We start from the raw sequence: 17,847 nt of genomic DNA, 5'->3' as shown, positions 1-17,847 counted from the left end.
TCATCTGACTTTGACACGATTACGCCGCACCTTGGTAATCCAACAGGTTTTCCAAGAACTAACTAAAAAAAAAAACCAAAAAAACACGAAGGGTCTAAGTTTAGCACACCTTGCATTTTTCAGGTGACTCGGTGGCCTGACTATGCAAGGGTCCCATTCTGTGATTGGTTGTTCCGGTCCCCTCTAGACCCGATCGGGTATCACTCTTGAACCCGGGCATCCGTGCTCCCTCGAGGTGACGGGACCGTTCCATTATCAGCTGGCCACTTGGGCACTCTGCACTGTCACCTCATCTTTTCGGTTATATATTTAGATATATATATCTTCTCTATTAGTTCAATATGATTTACAACATGCGTAAACGTTAGGAAATATATTCAGATATGCATGTACTACATGTACTAACTATATGTACACAAATTCCTATTCCAACGGCTCCCGGCCCACGGGCTCCCCAGTGTTGATCAACATCCCTATGCGTAGGAGATCATTGTTCTACAGGATAAGTACCCGATGCAGCGCATCAAGGTCTGCAGTTCCGTAAGAACGTCAACCATGTTATTGTCACAGATGCAGATGCAGACGCAGACGCAAGTCGCTGTTGAAAATAGAATCCAAAATGTCCGTAAGGATTTCTTCAATTCTTGGAATTATACGGTTTGCCTCGATGAGATCATAGAGACAAGGGTTCGATCTATTCGGAACTTTGGAACGGAAAGAAGTTTATCTCTTTCCTTTGAAAAAAAAAAAAAAATTGAAAAAACATAAATAAATTGAGAAATTGAGAAATTGAAAAATAAATGGATAAAACAGGATAAAAAAAGGATAAAAATAAATAAAAATAAAATAAAACTACGCTAAGCCCAAGAGGCGTTAACGGTTCAAATGCACAACTCCCGATTGATTATTTCGTGCAGCTCCATGTTACAAGAAAGGGATAAAAAGGGGCCACGGGGGATAAAAATGTGTTCAAGTTCCTATCGATAAGCTATGGGCTTGACTCCGCGATTTTGCCACGTTAAAGACAGTCCCGTACAAGTGGACACGAGCTTCTATGGTACGGAATACGGAGTACTACAGGCTACGGAGTATTCGGAGTACTATTTATGAAATCATAGCGACAAGTCAACACTCGAAATTCGGTAATGGGGCTCATTCGAAGACAGTGGAGCGCGCCATGATCAGCAATCTGACCAAGAAGCTTCAATCGGATCAGCGATCGCGTCCAAAACGGTCAACGGCTTCTTCAGACATCGGTTAAATGGATTATTGTTTGATACCTTCCTTCTTTCCTTGCTATTCGTTACAAGGTAGTTAATAATGTTCCCTACATGCATGTTAATCTAAATGTATTCAATGTTGATATTCATATACTCCCAACCACCCACCCAACCACCCCAGATATCAAACAGAGCAAGGAGCATCTCATGAAAGGGACCAATCTATATCAAATCCCACTTATCCCTTTATAAATTCTACAAAAACCCGCAATGAACAATCTTATTAGCTTGTACGGAGGAAGGAACGGGGGAATTTTTCCCAATCGGTGTTTACATACCTTTAATTCGGTCAATCTTCGGGAGCAATATCCAATCCCCACCTCAAAAACCGAACCTCCGCCCGAAACCTCCGAATATCCCCAAAAAGGAAAAAATAGCGAAAAAAAAGAATACAAAAAATCAAGACGGTTACCCAGAAGCAGACCTTGTAACCCCATTGATCAACCTCCATCTCCTAACTAGCGTTTCAAGCCACAAATAGTTTTCAATTCCGTTGGCTCATCCACATCCGAAGCTTCCAAAAAAAAGCGGATCACTAGAACCCAGGGCTTCGGACCTGCAACCTTGTTTGGAGCCGTCAATACTATACTGGACACTACCATTGGCAGACAAGGGCTCCATCCATATATCCATTATGATATTATTGAAAGCGGGTAAACATCACCCACTAGGGCTTCGGGCTCTCCGGTTCCTGCTTTTATCTTTTATTGTTTATCTTTCTGCCTATTGGAAAAAACCCCGCGCCTATTAAACGTTAATCTATGAATTTTCTTTATTTTTTATTTTGTATTATTTTTTGATATGCTTTGCTTCTTCAACCTTAGTCCTTTATCCGCCTTGTCCGTGCCAATTCGGGAGTAAAGGGTTACAGGTTAACTGGCTTCGCCCTTCCTAGCCAATATTTGGAATATGCAGGTACAATCACACTATTGCCTGCACGTCTACTTCGTATCCCGTCAATATTATGTACGTGATCTCGCCACTCGTGCCTGTGTGTGTGTCTGTGCCTTTCTTGCGCGTGGGGAAGGCAACAGTGCATACCGAGCACGGGTTGAGGAGGATTATTAAATTGTTGGGTAAGGATCTTCGTCGGCAATCCCTTCGAGGGATTGAAATTGAAATCCCAAGGAGAACAAGATGTCAGGGCTAAGTGAAGACCTTGCTGCATGGTGGGATGGGATTGGTGCGCGGATCATAGGGAAACAACTCCTCGGAGTGAAACATCGTCAGAGACACTCACGGCTCTTTCCCTCTCTTTGCGATGGTTCAGGTTCACCACCCTTACATTTTGTATTTCAGCTCCTCCTGGTTCTGTTCGCGAAGGGGCAAGACAAACGGAAACGATCCTCGATTTTTTTTTTTCAAAAAAAAAAAAAAAAAAAAGAAATAAAAGAAATAAAACAACCGGTGTCGTTGATGGGTTCGAAGATCACCGGCTTGCTCTCGTTCACATGAGGTTCTGTACTGCACCATAGCTCGGAGGAATGTGACATGGACCCGCTTTTCGTCTTGGGAGGTGGTCCGACTGCTCACTTACATCTCTGTCTGCTTTGGAGAGAGAAAAAGATTAATGTTAGGTATCTTTATTCTACGTGAGAAGAACCCGTCTTTCGACGTCGGGTTCGTATATTGTACCCCCTGAAATTAAACGATAGAGGGGAATCAAGTGCCACTCTACCCATGATGAATGGCTAATCAAAATCGGAAATCGTGCACGCCTCAGAATCAACTGCATGTCTTTCATGGCCTTCTTTTTTTTGACCTCCCTGCAAAGAAGATCTTCTCCCACAGGGTAGCCTCCTTCGTCGACGATCCCTCCATGGCAGAGCGAGGTGTCAATCCTCCTTATTAGCTCCATCCTCTATAGCCACTCACGAGCAGAGAATTATATAACGGTGGAAACCGCTGATGCTAGCTTTAACATACCTTCCTTAGCCCCTCGAGGAAAAAAGCGGTTATCAGTTATCAGAAGCGTACGTCCATACGAAGGACATACAGAATATACAACTTACACATACCGCCCGCGCTTCCGGGGAATGAACGTTAATGGGTTCCGCGGATTGCGGTTTCAGGCACGGAGCTAAAAGTTAGCAAGTTTCGCCCCAGCAGTCCGGTTAATACTATCGGCTATATTTGCCTGCACTATCCTCTGTTCTCCGGTGGTAGCCTTGATAATATTTGATAACAATGAAACACCGGATGAGAAACAAGATTATCGCAGGGATTTGCGGTCAAAGTTGACAGCAGGGAATCAGTTTCACCTTTCAAACCGGTGTTTGTGGATTTGTCGCGGTCATATTTTTGCGTAGAAGATTGGCTAACAGACATCTCCATATGGATCACCGATGCATCCTCCCGCCGCATCTGAATCGAAGTCACTCGAGCTGCTATGTTTTAGTGGGGAGGGCAGAATTGGAAGGATTGCCAACAGGGAGGGTTTTATCAACTTCCGTAAGCTCTTCGTTGCAGGATGTCTTTAGCATGACCAATGAAGAGATTGCGCTACTCTAAGGCTGTTGCTCTTGTACCCACTTGGGTCTTCATTGCTCTCATGGTTACTGCGTGTATAAAAAATAAATAAAATGAAAAAAACCCCCCTTATATCTGGGCGCGGTTTAAGTGTAGATCTTAGCTGATTAGCTGGTGTCGTGGATTTGATGCGAGATCCCGTGTCCTTTGAGTTTTGCTGTACTATCTTTACCTCATCCTCGTATCAAGCATATTTAGGCGAAAATATCTCAATATTATATTTCTTTAGCCGTGCGAAAAAAAAAAAACGTGGCGGCTTGGCTCGTAACGTGTAGCTCATTGGGTGCTAGATACGAGTCAGGGGCTGGGACAGAGAGATCTTCATGGCGATCCGGTTCGAATTACAACATACAAGCTTGGGCGGAATCTGGGATTGGAGAGATACTGGAGGTATGATTAGATGAATTTTCAGTGGGGTATAATAGTATATCAATTTTATCTTGGCGGCTTAAAATTTTAAAAAAGAGAATGGATTATAGTAGAAGTAAATATATGTAGGTAGGAGTATATATATCACCACATCACACCAAAAAAGAATTCGACAATTCCACCCCGCCAAACGCCGTAATGACAAGCGTTACTCAAATTCCGATCAATTCGATCCCTCAAATCAAGTCGCGGATCGAAACCATTGAAGTTGAAGTATGGTTTCAGGTTGATGGAACCCTTCGAACAATTAACTCTACCAAGCTGTCACTCCTATAGTGAACCTATTAAACTCTATTTTTCGAGCTCCATCGGGAACCAAGTTTATATCGAAGTTTCGCCCCCAAACTCTAAGTGGGAACTAAACGTTGAGCCTATAATGTACGGAGTATTCGGTAGTCTATCGGACTCCGTAGTATATATCATACGGTAGAAAGGCACTCCGTAGAAATATATCCGTGAAGTGGAGTAACGTATATAATCTCACCAATCAGAGCAAAATAAAATTTAATCCCGGGCTCCCGGACCCATTCTCCGACCTTTTGAGCACATCCAATTTTGGCAGCACTTTCGCATCAATCCAAACCATACCAAATCGAGTGCGCTGCTTCGCTGGTAGCTCCAGTCAACCACTTTTCTTTGGTCAATTGTCGCGCCCTACCCCGTTCTAGTTCGGATTCGACGCTAAATCAGACCGGGACAGAGTTCTGACTTGAGTAAAGTGCACGGTCTATGGGTTTCTCCATTTCTTTCCACTTTTTTCCATGCGCTTGTCTCCACTTCAGAAAAACGTGGATTGTTTATGTACATATTGTGTCCCGTCAATGCCAAGGTAGACGCCAAGGTAGGCAGCAACTTTTATCGGACGGTTTATTACGCCCATGAACCATTAACCTTTGTTAAGGTTAATTTATATTGGTATCAGCCTTTTTATTTCTATGGTACATTATGTACATTATACCACCTATATCTTTATTTTGGATATACAGATACAAAGTCCTGTTTTCTTTACTTCATTACTCCACCTGCATCCACTGGATTAGATTAAAAAAAAGGCGCAAAAGGGGGGGAAAGAATCGAATAGAATAGTAACCCGCACCAAACATCCATAATTCTCAAATTACACATATTTACTCCATGGAAAGAATGGAAAACATGGCAATCTATGGAGTAAACGGCATAGTACATAGTAGCGACAAGTCTAAGCCTAATTCGAAAACTGCTTAGCACCAAAGAAGAAAAAAGAACCGCACCCCCCACCCCACCCCCCCCCAAAAAAAACACACAAGACCATTCGGCACATATCCGAGTCGGGGTGAGTCGGGGAAGGCTGGTAGACCCTGAAAAGCGGTCCACGAGGTTGATCAAGTTGCCATTGAGAGCGTTGCGCTAGCTTCGCCAAGGCAAACCTTTCAGGGCGAACAAGAATATTGTACATACCGCTTTAGGGCTGTCTCACTTTTTAGTTCGCACTTAAAATTTAGTATCGTGCTTAGTATAGTGTACACCGTAAAAAAAAAGGAGCTATTATTAGCGAGCGGGAACAATTTTGTGGAGTACGGAGTACTCCGGACTGACAACGACAACTGACTATGACACTGCGTTATGCAGTAGGATGCTGGAATAGGGTTTGGAGGATCGTGACGTGGGAGTTCGTTGCAGATTGCTTATTGCTTAATGTTTATTGTTTAATGTTCGTTGTTCGTTGTTCGTTGTTCGTTCATCTACTCGAACGGATGAGACTAACTGCCCGCTGTACCAGTGATTTTAGCGCGTTTGACATTTAGACGGGTTTATTTACGTTCGGTGAACACTAGCTGTGGTTATGTGGTTATGTGGTCTAGGATTTGATGCAACGGTGGTAGTCTGTAGGTATGTGCGCTGTCGATCACTGAAGAAGGCTAAGACATCACACTAGTTATACTAGTTCATGGGACGATTAGGGTTATTTTTTAGAGTCATACCATGCGGCAGCATATGCCCCAAAAAGGCAGGCACTGTATTTGATAAGAATAGACTTGACTTTTATGTGGAGAGCTGAGATGAGACACGATGATCACAACCGCACGGGGCAGAACCAGGTCGGAACTCTACCGACCCACAAACTTCTAGAAATAGAAGATCTCCAAAGGACTATTGTATCCACTAAACAACCTCTTTCTGGATGCTTTGCCAGTAATAGAAGGCTTTGCCAAGAATAGAAGCAAACGAAACGTGAGGGATGAGGAAGTGATTCTCGGGAATCCTCTAGAAGATGGAGGCACTCTCTTGGACGGTCCGGTCGTAACAGACGGGAAAAAGTTTGGACCAAAATCCATAGAGTTCGGGTCTATCGTCCCGCACCTCAACCAGCCATTTGGCGAATGCAAACTCGGTCTGGAAAGGATTCGGGCTTCGATACGGAGCGACCTGATCCATGTTAGTGTGGGGCCCAGGTACGCTAAATCAAGATGGCAATAACTCACCTCGGAATATCGCTGTAGAGCCTGATGATACTTCTCCGAAAGACCAAGCTTACGAAGAGTCGGCATGCGGATTCCCTTCGCCGCGATGCTGTATGCATGGTTGATATTTTCTCGCTCGGCAAATGAAGACTCTCCAATCACGAGGCCCCCTGGCAGCTTCTTATGCTGATGGGCGTGGGCAACCTCGATAAGACGAGTGAGCAAGTCGGCTTCCCAGTTCTCGAAAAGAGGATGACGGAATTCTTTGATGTGTCGCTGGAGCAGCCACAGTTCACGCTTCAGTCGGACTGTATTGGCTTGCAGCTTTGCGAGTCTTCGCTCGATGTGCTTGTTGAGGGTTTGTAGGGCATAGTGAGTGGCATCAAACGACTGTATTGACTGTCAGTATCAACAGGGAACTTCATGCGGTCAATGTTTTCCCGATGTGGCAATACCTGGAAACTACCTTCATCCCACGAATCATCTAGGAAACGCTGGGAGTCCGATACATGAGGCATATGACCATTTCCGCGAGAAACGGAGCGAGAGACTCGCCGGATGGGGATGTGGTCCTTTTTGGAGTTCATGTTGGGGGTGAGATCGGAAATGAATGAAAGAATTTGTGATACAATGAGCGAGCTCGAGATTGGGTTACTCGATTGGATTCTAATAAGAGGGGATGAGAGATAAAAGCGGCGATGATATGCTGAAGATGCAGATACATTGTGATGTGGTGATGTGGTGATATGGTGGTGCGGCCCAAGAGGAAGGGACGAAGAACACTCGTAGTTGCCGCAAAATACCTCAATGGATATGTATCATATGTATAAATGGAGAGCCATGCAGGCATCATGACTTCAAGGGAATTGTAGCAAGATCATGCTCACAGCTTACTGCCCGTAGACTTGCCAAACTCAACCACCAGTTTTCCGAACTGTGTGCCCTTCTTCATGTCTTCAAACAGCTCGTTGATTGCGGCCAAGTCATCTAGCTCAGTCTGCAGAACTCGCGACACCACAGGGCGGATCTTATTAGCATTGATGAAGTCAATCATCTCTTTAAACTCCTTTCGGGAGCCCATCGTGGATCCGCGGACGTCAATATTCTTGAGGACAGCAGACATCGTAAATGTCATCTTGGGAGACACTGTCATTCCATATATAGAGAGGACACCACCAGCCTATGAATGTGAGTACTTTCATCGCTAATTGAATAATGTCCCGTGGCACTCACCTTGAGCAACTTGACAGATTTCTCAATAGAATCACCACCGGCACCATCAATGACGGCATCGAAGTTCTTCTTCCCAGCTGGGAGCATACCCAACAGCTTCTTTTCCCAACTATCTTCCTTATAACTAATACCACCGGTCGCACCTAGCTCAACGGCCTTCTGGATCTTCTCCTGGCTCGAACTCGTCACAAATACATGCGCACCTCTGGCAACCGCAAACCGCAACACCATCAGAGCCACACCGCCACCAATGCCAGTAATCAAGACAGCAGCACCATCTCCAGAGTTCTTCTCACCAGCCTTGGTAATCAGAGCTCTCCAGCCTGTCAAGCCCGTCAGGGGCAGAGCCGCAGCCTCGGCATCAGAGAGATGCTCAGGGGCCTCCTCGACTTCTGAGTACTCGATAGTAATATATTCCTGCAATGTCCCTTTATCATAAAACTTGGTGCCTCCCATAATTCGATTTCCACTTGCATCCTCCGGCCCGTCAGGCGAATCCTTCCAGCCAACACTGGGGGTCAAGATCACCCGCTTGCCTTGCCATTTTTCTGAATCGGGGACGTTCGGGCCAGTGCCGACAACGGTACCGACTCCGTCTGAAAGCAGAGGCACATCAAAGCTCAGGCCGGGGTAGAGGTGTTGGCGGAGGAAGACGTCGCGGTGGTTCAGCGCCGCAGCAGTCAGTTTCACCAGTAGCTCACCCCCTTGCGGGGAAGGCTTGGGCACGGTGCGAAGGGAGAGCGGGTAGTAGACTTGGCCTGGCTTGCCCGGCTTGCCGTCAATCGGGGATATGTAAATTGCTTTAGACATTTTTGGTGCTAGATGAAGATATGTACCAAAATAAATTGACCTTTGATGAAACCTTGAAACCTTTCGAGTCAGGGCGCTTGTGCGGGGATGCTTAAATGCTTATCGATAGCCGAGGCTAGATTTGTTGATTATGCGTTTGCCGACTGTCCGAGGCGAGACTACTTGAACAGTCGATGGAAATTGGAAACAATTGTCCATATATTCTGATATATTTCAGAATGCACAGCTCGAATTGAAATAAAATGTAACTAAAAACACCAAGATCCATAGCATGTTCGCCTTACATCAGAGCGCATGGGGTGTTCTTAGTCGCTGCTGTTTTATAGTAACCTTTGACGGTTTCTACATTGCACTTGTGTGCTGTATATCTCGCTAGTGGATCGAGGGAGCTAGTCTAGAGTTGTTTATGTCTGTTATCTGTTACTGTTTCTACATTTTCTAGTGATATATGTTCTAGCTTCGAACAGCAAAGTAACGTGTTATTCAGCATATCCATGGAAAAATCACGGACGTCAAATAGCATCTCCCATTACTTTGGTGTCTAGCCTTTTTGCAGGACCAAAAATAATGGCATTGGAACCAGTATAAACAAGACAGGCTAAGATGAAGCTCTGACCTTCAAGGCGAAGATTTAGTCATATCGAACATCACTACGCATGGTATAATTTGAGTATAGCTTATAGATTAGCTGTACCTCTATCCTAGCGACTCATAGTCTACGCCATATCAGAGCTTAGCATAGCACTGATGACTCTATAGGTGGCAGCGCATCAAACGCACTGACTCAGCAACTGCTATAAAAACACAAAAATTCACTTCGATCCTTTTCCTCTTTCAACTTTCATCCCGCTGACAGTCGTCAAGATGTCCACTTCGCATCCTCGTCATTGTTTCCACCTTTGGCTTCGTCAGTTTCTTCGGTCCCCTTTGTGTCCTCCATAGTAGTATCGACAGCGGCGGCTGTGGCAGCAATCAATCAAACTGAGTGTAGGATGGTCTTACTTCCTTGTAGTTTAGCTTCGAAAGCTTCTAAAGTAGCGTAACCTCCTCATCCCTAAGCTTATTTTCGGCAGCTGGCCGACTACGAGCGGCTGGGCAAGACTTTACCATGGCCTTTGCGGGACCATGGTTGATAGGAAGGATGGAACTTGATGGAACTTTATAGAGATGGTTGATGGGATGGATGACTGGAGTTGACTGGAGTCGGGTAGGGTTTTATGTCTCTGTCTGTGGAGCGTGCTGAGAGTTTTCGAGTTGTATTTTGTTCTTCTAAACTACAACAAAGGCTTTTTCGAAGATTGGAAATGAGATAGTAGCAAAACGAGAGTGATGTGAGAGTAAAAATGACAGAAGATGAAAACATGTAAAATGTAAAATGTAAAGGAGACGTTGGCATCGACATTTAAACACTGTCATACTCGAGGGTACTCGAGGACGTGATGTCTACGCATTAGAATCGTTCTGTATGCAACAATAAAACTCATACCATGATCGATGAAGTTATTGACCACATAAATGGATGGTATCACAACCTAACCATAAAGCATAGACTACAATAATGCCAAATGAAATATCAGATTTGAAGCCTTTATCATACTTTCTGGGCCTCTCACGGGGAAACGACAACCATTCCAACAGTTCTCTCCATATCTGGGATTGATATCCCAACTCAAAGAGGCCATAGACCAGAAAAGAGAAAAAGAGCAAGAGAAAACAGCATGGACAGTCCTTCTAATGAAATACCTCCACCGATCCACTGAAGTAAAGTCTCCTCACTTCCTGCCGCACACCCAGCCAATCCCACGCTCAAACCTCGGACGACAGCGGTGATGAAAAACACAACGTGTCTCATCCACATCCCCTGGCATGGCCTGAGTGGAGGTCTCGGTAGCAGTGTCATCTTCATAATGGGTATAATATCCGGAGTCATCCCCGTGATACCCATCCATGAAGAAGCAGATACAATGTGGAACATCAGGTCTGGTAGACTTGGATGGAGACACTGGCTTTGGATGAGGCACCTGCTTATGAGGAGAAGCGGACCGCTGGCAAGTGCATCTCGGGTCTGGTTTGACCCGCGGGCTGTGACGAGTCTTTTCACTCGACCGGGGAGAGTGAGTCGGAGTTGAATTCGATCTCGGCACCCGCGAAGGCACAGGCATCGAAGCTCGGCAAAGCTCCGGGTGGCTTTCGCAATACTCTGCCTTGCGACAGTGGTGGCGTTGGACTATCAGACCGGGGCGTGGTGCTGTCGTGAACGATGCACGGGCGGAGTTGTATCTCTGGCCTGGCATGGCAGGTGGACTGGGAGGAGGTGTGTGGGCCTCACATTGGCATATATCCACCCGCAGGTAATGTTCTGGTTCGCGCTTGGTTATGCGCTGGCCGGTGCGACGTCTTCTGGGTAGTTCGTAGTCTGAGAAATCACTGCTGTTTGGCGTGGTGGGACGTGTGTCGTTGCGCTCGCATCTTGTTGATTGACGGCTACTATAGCGTTTTGTGCCTGATTCAGAGCTAGAATATCCACTGCTGTTTGGCGTGATTGGGCGTGTGTCATGCGAGTGACATGGACATTCACACCGATTGTTGCAAGTGCAGGGTACTTTCTCCACCTGTGGAGGGGACCCAGGCTCATGTCGGATACCATGGCATCTTCCGCAGTACCTTCTGGTTGCCTCATAACCAGAGGATTCAGTGTTGCCTGGAGATTGGCCGAGTGTCCCGTGAGGGTGAACCTCGCATCTATTGCCGCAGGAGCAAGGTGCCGTTTCTGGAATGGGAGACGGCGACGGGCATCGACTGTGGACACAAAGATCCATCTCAGGTCCATAACGAACTAACCTGATCCGCCCGTTTCGAGAGTGTCTCTTGTCCATTGGCTCGCCAGCGAAGTACCAGCCATACTCCGTCTTGTTGGGTTTGAATCGGCCGGTGAATCTGGACCGGGTCATCATCTTTCATCCAACTCGATGAGCTGTTGGATATCGGAAGACACGGGAGGGAAAATGATCTTTGTTGTGCAAGAAAGTTTATAGTTCATAGAAACCTGACTGGGTTGACTTGGGGCGAAAGAACTGTGAAGAGGGAATTGCCGGAGAGGGGGATGTCCATTTTATAGAGTCTTGATAACATCTGTGAAGCTCCAAGAAAGCTCTGAGACTAAGCCCATAATATTTATTTGGGCTAAGACATTCATTTTGTTGTTTTGCGTCTCTGTGTTACTCCTAGAGCGAGCAAAAGCGATTAAATCCCAGAAAGCATTGTCTGGTGTAGAACGAAGCATCAAAGGACAAACAGGGGTAGTAGAGATATACAAAGGGCAACACGACGATCTAGCCCTATTGACAAGTACAACAAATAATGGAATTCTTAATCCAACCGGATTCCAGCCCGAATCTAAAGACATAATAAGACCGTTGAAACTTTTCAAGACAGAGCATGTTTTCCCAGCATTGCAGAGGTTGGGGAGGAAGGGATGATATTGGATGCAATCAACCCCCCTCTATTGCATCTGTGGCACGTCTAGATGCTCTCCTTTGTATTCTTTTAGACAAAGGACTAGATCCCTACATATGTAACTGTTCAACTGTTTGGAAGGTAGAACTCCCAATCAAAAGAGGAGCGTGGCTGTTGTGTGGAATACACGTCTATTCTGTTTTTTTCCACATCTCTCTGTTTGCGTCAAGCCACCTAACTGCATACGTACTTACTATCTATAATCTTTTTGGGGTAGGGGAAAAGTAGAAATCAGGCTCAAAATGCATTTTGATTATTTAAAGACATCGTTATCATTCTTTTATACAATGTCTCTTTTTCTTTGCTGCACAGGGTTGGGCACAACGGTGCAGACCAAGGTACATGGTACACTGGGCAGAGTATGGAGAGACAGTGTTGTGCGTGTATCAGATACCTACTTCTTGGCGGTATGTAATTGTGGTTTCATCAATACCCTTTACTCACCACTCTTAAACGGCAAATCACGCGATCACTAGCAAACCCATACCTGGTATTTACCATAAGGCACGCGTATTGCCACGGCCACCGCTTAATCATTTTTGCTCTAGGAAACTTCCCAAGCGAAATCGAAACTCGATCTCTCTCTTTCTCGACCTTGTTAGTCTGGCGCTCGCATATCTGCATTACCTCTCTTACAGCTCTCCGCTTTTTCGATTGACTAGCTCCTAGCTGTCATCCTCCAACTCTACACCAATTTTCCAATCTCGTGTCTTGCAACTCATCCGTTCGCATCACACATTTCTTGCAAGCCCGCCACAGGTTTCGCGATAACTATCTCAGAATCGGTTTTTACGTGGGGGATCAATATCCGACCATACAAAGCCTCTTTACAACAATGCCTACACCACTTCCATCGAGTTTCGCTTCGGCCGCTGCTGGCAACACCCAGGACCCCAGTCGGAGGGGGGACGGTTCGACTAGCGGAGAATGGTATGCAGACGCCGTTTCACCTTCCCCTAAAACCTTCCATTAGCTATTGTCTAGCAGACTCGGTCCAACATCGTTCCATGCTGCCCTGGCCGTCAATGTTTTGAGCTCGAGATATCCGATGCTAACCTTCAATGCCCACTAGGTCTCGAAACCGCATGAACGGAGCTACGCAGACCTTCCGCCGTCCTTCTGTTGCTACCAACCCTTCTCACCACCGGGATAGTAGCCAGCCTGCATCTGCTTCGACACTCTCGGCCGGCGGCGCGTACATCCCTCCACACCTGAGCTCAAATTCTTCTAGCATTGCACGGAATGGGGACGCCCGGTACTCCAAGGATCAACTTCTAGAGCTGTATAAATCGCAGCGGGAGGAGGGTACCTTGAGTAAGAACGTGGAGGGATACTTCGTGGCCGACTGGGACCCCCACACTGTGTCAGCTCCTGCTAATGGAGCATGGGGGAAGCGGGACGACCACAAGAACAACTCTGCGGGGCCTGAGGTTTGTTGGGATCACGGCGGCCAGGTCGAACCCCTCGGAATCACGGGTATGACCGAGGACGAGAGAGAGGTTCGTGTTGTGTGCTTTCGGGTCCGAGTGAGTGCTCTTACTAAAAAAAAGCTTAATAGATGTTCGCCGCTTCAGTCAACTCCCCTCTGAAGCCACCCCCTACAAACGCCGCGAAGGAAAACGTCATCCCGGGAACTGGAGGTCGCAAGTCTTCGATCTCCTATCCTCAGGGCCATATCAATAACTACACCACCTCATCCCCCACCGCCGGTCGCCCGGGTCCCCGACGCCGGGAAACGGGAGAATCGATTGGCAACCCCATGTCCCCTACCGGTTCCAACTCCCGATTTTTCCGCGATGAGGCTAACACTGCTACTCCTCCACCGGCCTTGTTGCGCCGCAAAACTGATTTCCGAGAACCCAACCCGAAGGTGGAGGAGAAAGCCAAGGATAGCAGGGAGGATCCTGCCTCTCCCTTCGGATCTCTGAAACGCAGCTCCACCAATCCCATCAATACGGGCGTTAGTGGACCGAACTCCCCCTGGGGTTCGGCTTCGCATAATGCCAATTTCTCCCCGATGGGTGCCTTTGGGGCTTTCTCTCTTGGTTCCGGCTCCGCCTCTGGTACTCCCACGGCCGAAAAGAAACCGGGCTACGGAAGTCTCCGCGGAGAGAGCAGATTCAAGGGTTTGCTGTCCAAGGATAGCTCCGAAGATATTGCCGGCTCCGCCAAGGAAAAGCCCATGGGTAACCTTGAACGTCTTGCTGAAAATGACAGTGATGGGCGCTCGCAGTCGCCCTGGGGAGATGCCGTCAAGACTCGTGTCAACCGAAGCGAAACTAATCCGTTTGATGAGCCTCGCAGTGGCAGCGCTGCTCTTGGCGGGTCTCAGGATGTTGAAGGTCCTGCTCAATCTGATCTTGGGTTTGGCGCATTCGGCATGACCTCGAGCATTCCTGGATTCCGGGAGTTGATGCAAAGCCAGGAGAACTCACGGAACCCAACTCCCAGCCTGCTCCAGGGCCACGAGCCAAATAGTCCAACCAACACTAATCCTTACCAGAGCCCGCATGGTGACCGTCATGGCGAAGGTGCGGAACCCGAAGATGTCGACACTGACGGGTCGGATATCCAGCCTGCCCAGCATCCCGGAATCAGCGGACTTCGGGATCCCTCCAACCCCTTCGGCTCGATGAGACGGGTTGGCTCAGGGATCGACCTCCCCACTGTGGACCGCAGCCAGAACTCCAGTGTCAATGCCAACCGCACTTTCTCTGGTCTCGGTGGCCTCGGTGGTCTGTCTTCCCTGGGTGGAGCTTCGACTTGGTCATCTGGTGCTGCTGTCGGGACGCCCACTCGTGAGCGTTCTGCATTTGTTGGTGGTTTCGGTGACCCCATCTTTGGTTCTATGGGCGATCTTCAATCTCCTAGCTTGTCAACCCTCGGTGGGGGTGGTTTATTCAGCCCCCACGCGGGTATGACTGGCACTGGAAGCATCGGTCGATCAAGCAAACTCGGCGCCCTCTTCTCTTCCATGCAGGACGACCAAGGAAGGCCCGACTCCGTGGGCCTAGATGGACTCGACCCCTCGCAAGGCGACAAGGCGGGTCAGGCGAGCCACCCTGGCTCAACGCCTGCATCGCAAACACCTGTCTCGGCCGTTGGGTCTATTCCAAACCTGGCTGGTCATGATATTCCTTCCAGTCAAACCCCTGGCGCAGGTATCCCTGCTTCTCAGCAGCGTACCATGGTCATGCCGGATAGGATGCGCTGGATCTACCGGGATCCGCAAGGCAATATCCAGGGCCCGTGGACTGGGCTTGAGATGCATGATTGGTTCAAGGCGGGCTTCTTCAGCCCAGACTTGCAAATCAAGAAGCTTGAGGATACCGAATTTGAGCCGTTGGCTCAGCTAGTGAGACGCATTGGAAACTCACGGGAGCCGTTCCTTGTGCCCCAGATTGGCCTTCCTCATGGCCCAGAACCGACTGTTGCCCAGTGGACTAACACGACCGCTGGATCTGCTCAGCCGCCCTTCCCGGGCAGTTTCCCAAGCTTCGGCACTACCTTGACCGCCGAGCAGCAAAATGCGCTTGAACGACGCAAGCAGGAAGAACAGTACCTGATGGCTCGACAGAAGGAGCACTTGGCTCAGCAGCAGGCAATCATGAAGCAGATGGCTCCTCCTGGTGCTCCCTCAACCTCCATGAACCCTCCGCTGCAGCACCAGTCTAGTGCACACAGCCTTCAAAGCCAGCCCAGCTTCTCAAGTATCACTTCACCCGTTGGCTACCAGCCATCCCCGATCCAGGCTCCCATGCAGCAGCAGTCCCAAGGCGTCCCCGGATTCTTCGATGGTGTTGCACCGAGACAGGGTGGTTTGAACGTGGGCCCCGGAATGCTAGGAACGGATTTCGGTAGCCAGGATCAACTTCCCGCTTTACTTGATCGCCTGAACGTCGGCCGCCAGGATCCATTCGCCTTTGGCAGTGCTGGTTCGTTCTCTGGCCGCCAGCCCGATAACTTCTTGCAGTCGCAACAGGTTAGTCAAATGCTTCAGGATCGTGCTCAGCTTCAGCAAGAGCAGGAAGACTTTGACAAGGCTCATGAAGATGATCCATTTGACCAGCACGCTCGCGAGGAGCGTCTTCGCCAGTTCCATGCCCTTCGGGCCCAGGAAGGCGAGATGGGCATGCGCACCGCCGAAGGCCTGCCTACCCACCCTGCCGCTGCATCTCAGCAACTCGAAGCGGAGGTTGCGGCCGAGATGGAGGAGGCAGCTCAGCAGTTGACCGACTCTGTTACCGGTTCCGAGCCTCTTACTCTTTCTCAGCAAGTCCATAAGGCTGCTTCTGCTCAACGCCAGCAGCAGGAACATGATCAGAGCCATGGCCCTCCTGAATCGGTCTGGGGAAACAAGGTTGACCACGCCATGCCCCAACCCTTCCCTCCCCCACCATCCGCGTCGCCTCTCCCTGCACCTACCGCCCAGCGTAACCGCCAAAATGTCGCCGAGTCTTTGGCCACTGGGTCCCGCTCCCAGACTCAGACTCCCGTTGACGCTGCGCCCACCTCTGTCGCGCCCTGGGCCAAGGAGGCAAATGATTTGCCCAAGGGTCCCTCTCTCAAGGAGATCCAGGAGGCCGAGGCTCGTACTGCCGCCCAGCGCGAGGAAGTCGCCGCTGCGGCACGCCGTGCCCAATTCCTTGCGGAGCAAGAGCGTCTCAGCCAAGCGCAGGCACAGGCAGCTCCTGGCCTTCCCTCGTCGGCCAACTGGGCTAGCGCTGGATCTCCGGCCACCCCTGCCTCGACTGGCTCCCCTTGGGCCACCAAGACCCAGCCCACACCCACCGCCACTAGCGCTAAGAAGACTCTGGCTCAGATCCAGAAAGAAGAAGAGGCCCGTAAGAACCGCGCGGCTGCTGCTGCCGCCGCCGCCATGGCTGCGACCCCCAGTCCTCCCGTTCCTTCCTCTGTTGGAAAGCGCTATGCCGATCTTGCTAGCAAGGGTCCTGCTCCTGTCGCCGCCGCTGGCCAGGGCTCCAGTGCCTGGACCACCGTCGGTGCTAGTGGCAAGGTTAAGGGCGTTGTTCCCACTGCGCCGCCCCTTGGACCCCGCACGGCCAGCGGAACTGTCCCAATTTCGCCTCTTATCGCTAAGCCTCGGCCTGTGACCACTACCCGTGCTGTGCCAAGCGGCAACGCCCCGCAGTCCAATCCCAACCAGGCCGTTGAGGAGTTCACCAAGTGGGCTACTCTGGCTCTGAGCAAGGGGTTGAACAGCAGCATCAATGGTGAGTTCTATGTTTTTATTCAATCCACACCGTGTCCATACTAACATATCCTTACTAGTTGACGATTTCGTCCAGCAATTGCTCTTCCTACCCGCCGAGGCTGAGATTATCTCCGACTCCGTCTACGCCAACTCCCAGACTCTAGACGGCCGTCGTTTCTCGGAGGAATTCATCCGCCGTCGCAAGCTTGCCGATAAGGGCATTGTTGACCCCGTCTCGCCCAGTGCTTTCGGCGAGCAGAAGAACGGCGGGGGCTGGAGCGAGGTTGCCAAGAAGGGCTCTGCTGCTACCGTTGCGGCTGCTGCTCAGCGTGAGGAAGAGGCTGCTAGCTCGGCGTTCAAGGTTGTCGCTCCTCGCAAGAAGGGCAAGCGCTAA

At 49.1% G+C, this 17,847-nt stretch overlaps 6 protein-coding genes across 6 annotated transcripts; 2 read left to right on the top strand and 4 right to left on the bottom strand.

Annotated features, from left to right (window-relative positions):
- Positions 1–6,482: 6,482 nt before the first annotated feature.
- On the bottom strand, positions 6,483–7,266 carry N7537_006569 (uncharacterized protein; the record flags this gene model as incomplete). Its single annotated transcript, XM_056897626.1, has 3 exons — positions 6,483–6,644; positions 6,701–7,069; positions 7,135–7,266. The coding sequence occupies 3 exons, from the start codon at positions 7,264–7,266 to the stop codon at positions 6,483–6,485; spliced, it is 663 nt and encodes a 220-aa protein (XP_056753411.1).
- A 296-nt stretch (positions 7,267–7,562) lies between these two features.
- Positions 7,563–8,722, bottom strand: N7537_006568 (putative alcohol dehydrogenase; the record flags this gene model as incomplete). The annotated part of the gene is made up of 2 exons (XM_056897625.1): positions 7,563–7,859; positions 7,913–8,722. The coding sequence occupies 2 exons, from the start codon at positions 8,720–8,722 to the stop codon at positions 7,563–7,565; spliced, it is 1,107 nt and encodes a 368-aa protein (XP_056753410.1).
- Positions 8,723–10,494: 1,772 nt separating this feature from the next.
- Positions 10,495–11,016, bottom strand: N7537_006567 (uncharacterized protein; the record flags this gene model as incomplete). The annotated part of the gene is made up of 1 exon (XM_056897624.1): positions 10,495–11,016. The coding sequence occupies one exon, from the start codon at positions 11,014–11,016 to the stop codon at positions 10,495–10,497; it is 522 nt and encodes a 173-aa protein (XP_056753409.1).
- An 80-nt stretch (positions 11,017–11,096) lies between these two features.
- On the bottom strand, positions 11,097–11,552 carry N7537_006566 (uncharacterized protein; the record flags this gene model as incomplete). The annotated part of the gene is made up of 1 exon (XM_056897623.1): positions 11,097–11,552. The coding sequence occupies one exon, from the start codon at positions 11,550–11,552 to the stop codon at positions 11,097–11,099; it is 456 nt and encodes a 151-aa protein (XP_056753408.1).
- A 973-nt stretch (positions 11,553–12,525) lies between these two features.
- Positions 12,526–12,907, top strand: N7537_006565 (uncharacterized protein; the record flags this gene model as incomplete). The annotated part of the gene is made up of 2 exons (XM_056897622.1): positions 12,526–12,645; positions 12,800–12,907. 2 exons carry the CDS (start codon positions 12,526–12,528, stop codon positions 12,905–12,907), a joined length of 228 nt encoding a protein of 75 aa, XP_056753407.1.
- A 166-nt stretch (positions 12,908–13,073) lies between these two features.
- N7537_006564 (GYF domain-containing protein) lies at positions 13,074–17,847 on the top strand (the record flags this gene model as incomplete). Its single annotated transcript, XM_056897621.1, has 4 exons — positions 13,074–13,168; positions 13,311–13,737; positions 13,797–17,472; positions 17,531–17,847. The coding sequence occupies 4 exons, from the start codon at positions 13,074–13,076 to the stop codon at positions 17,845–17,847; spliced, it is 4,515 nt and encodes a 1,504-aa protein (XP_056753406.1).

The sequence above is a fragment of the Penicillium hordei genome (genome assembly GCF_028827395.1).
Source record: "Penicillium hordei strain IBT 12815 chromosome Unknown utg000003l_segment0_segment0, whole genome shotgun sequence".
NCBI classification, from domain to species: domain Eukaryota; kingdom Fungi; phylum Ascomycota; class Eurotiomycetes; order Eurotiales; family Aspergillaceae; genus Penicillium; species Penicillium hordei.
This window is presented reverse-complemented; position numbering and strand designations above follow the sequence as displayed.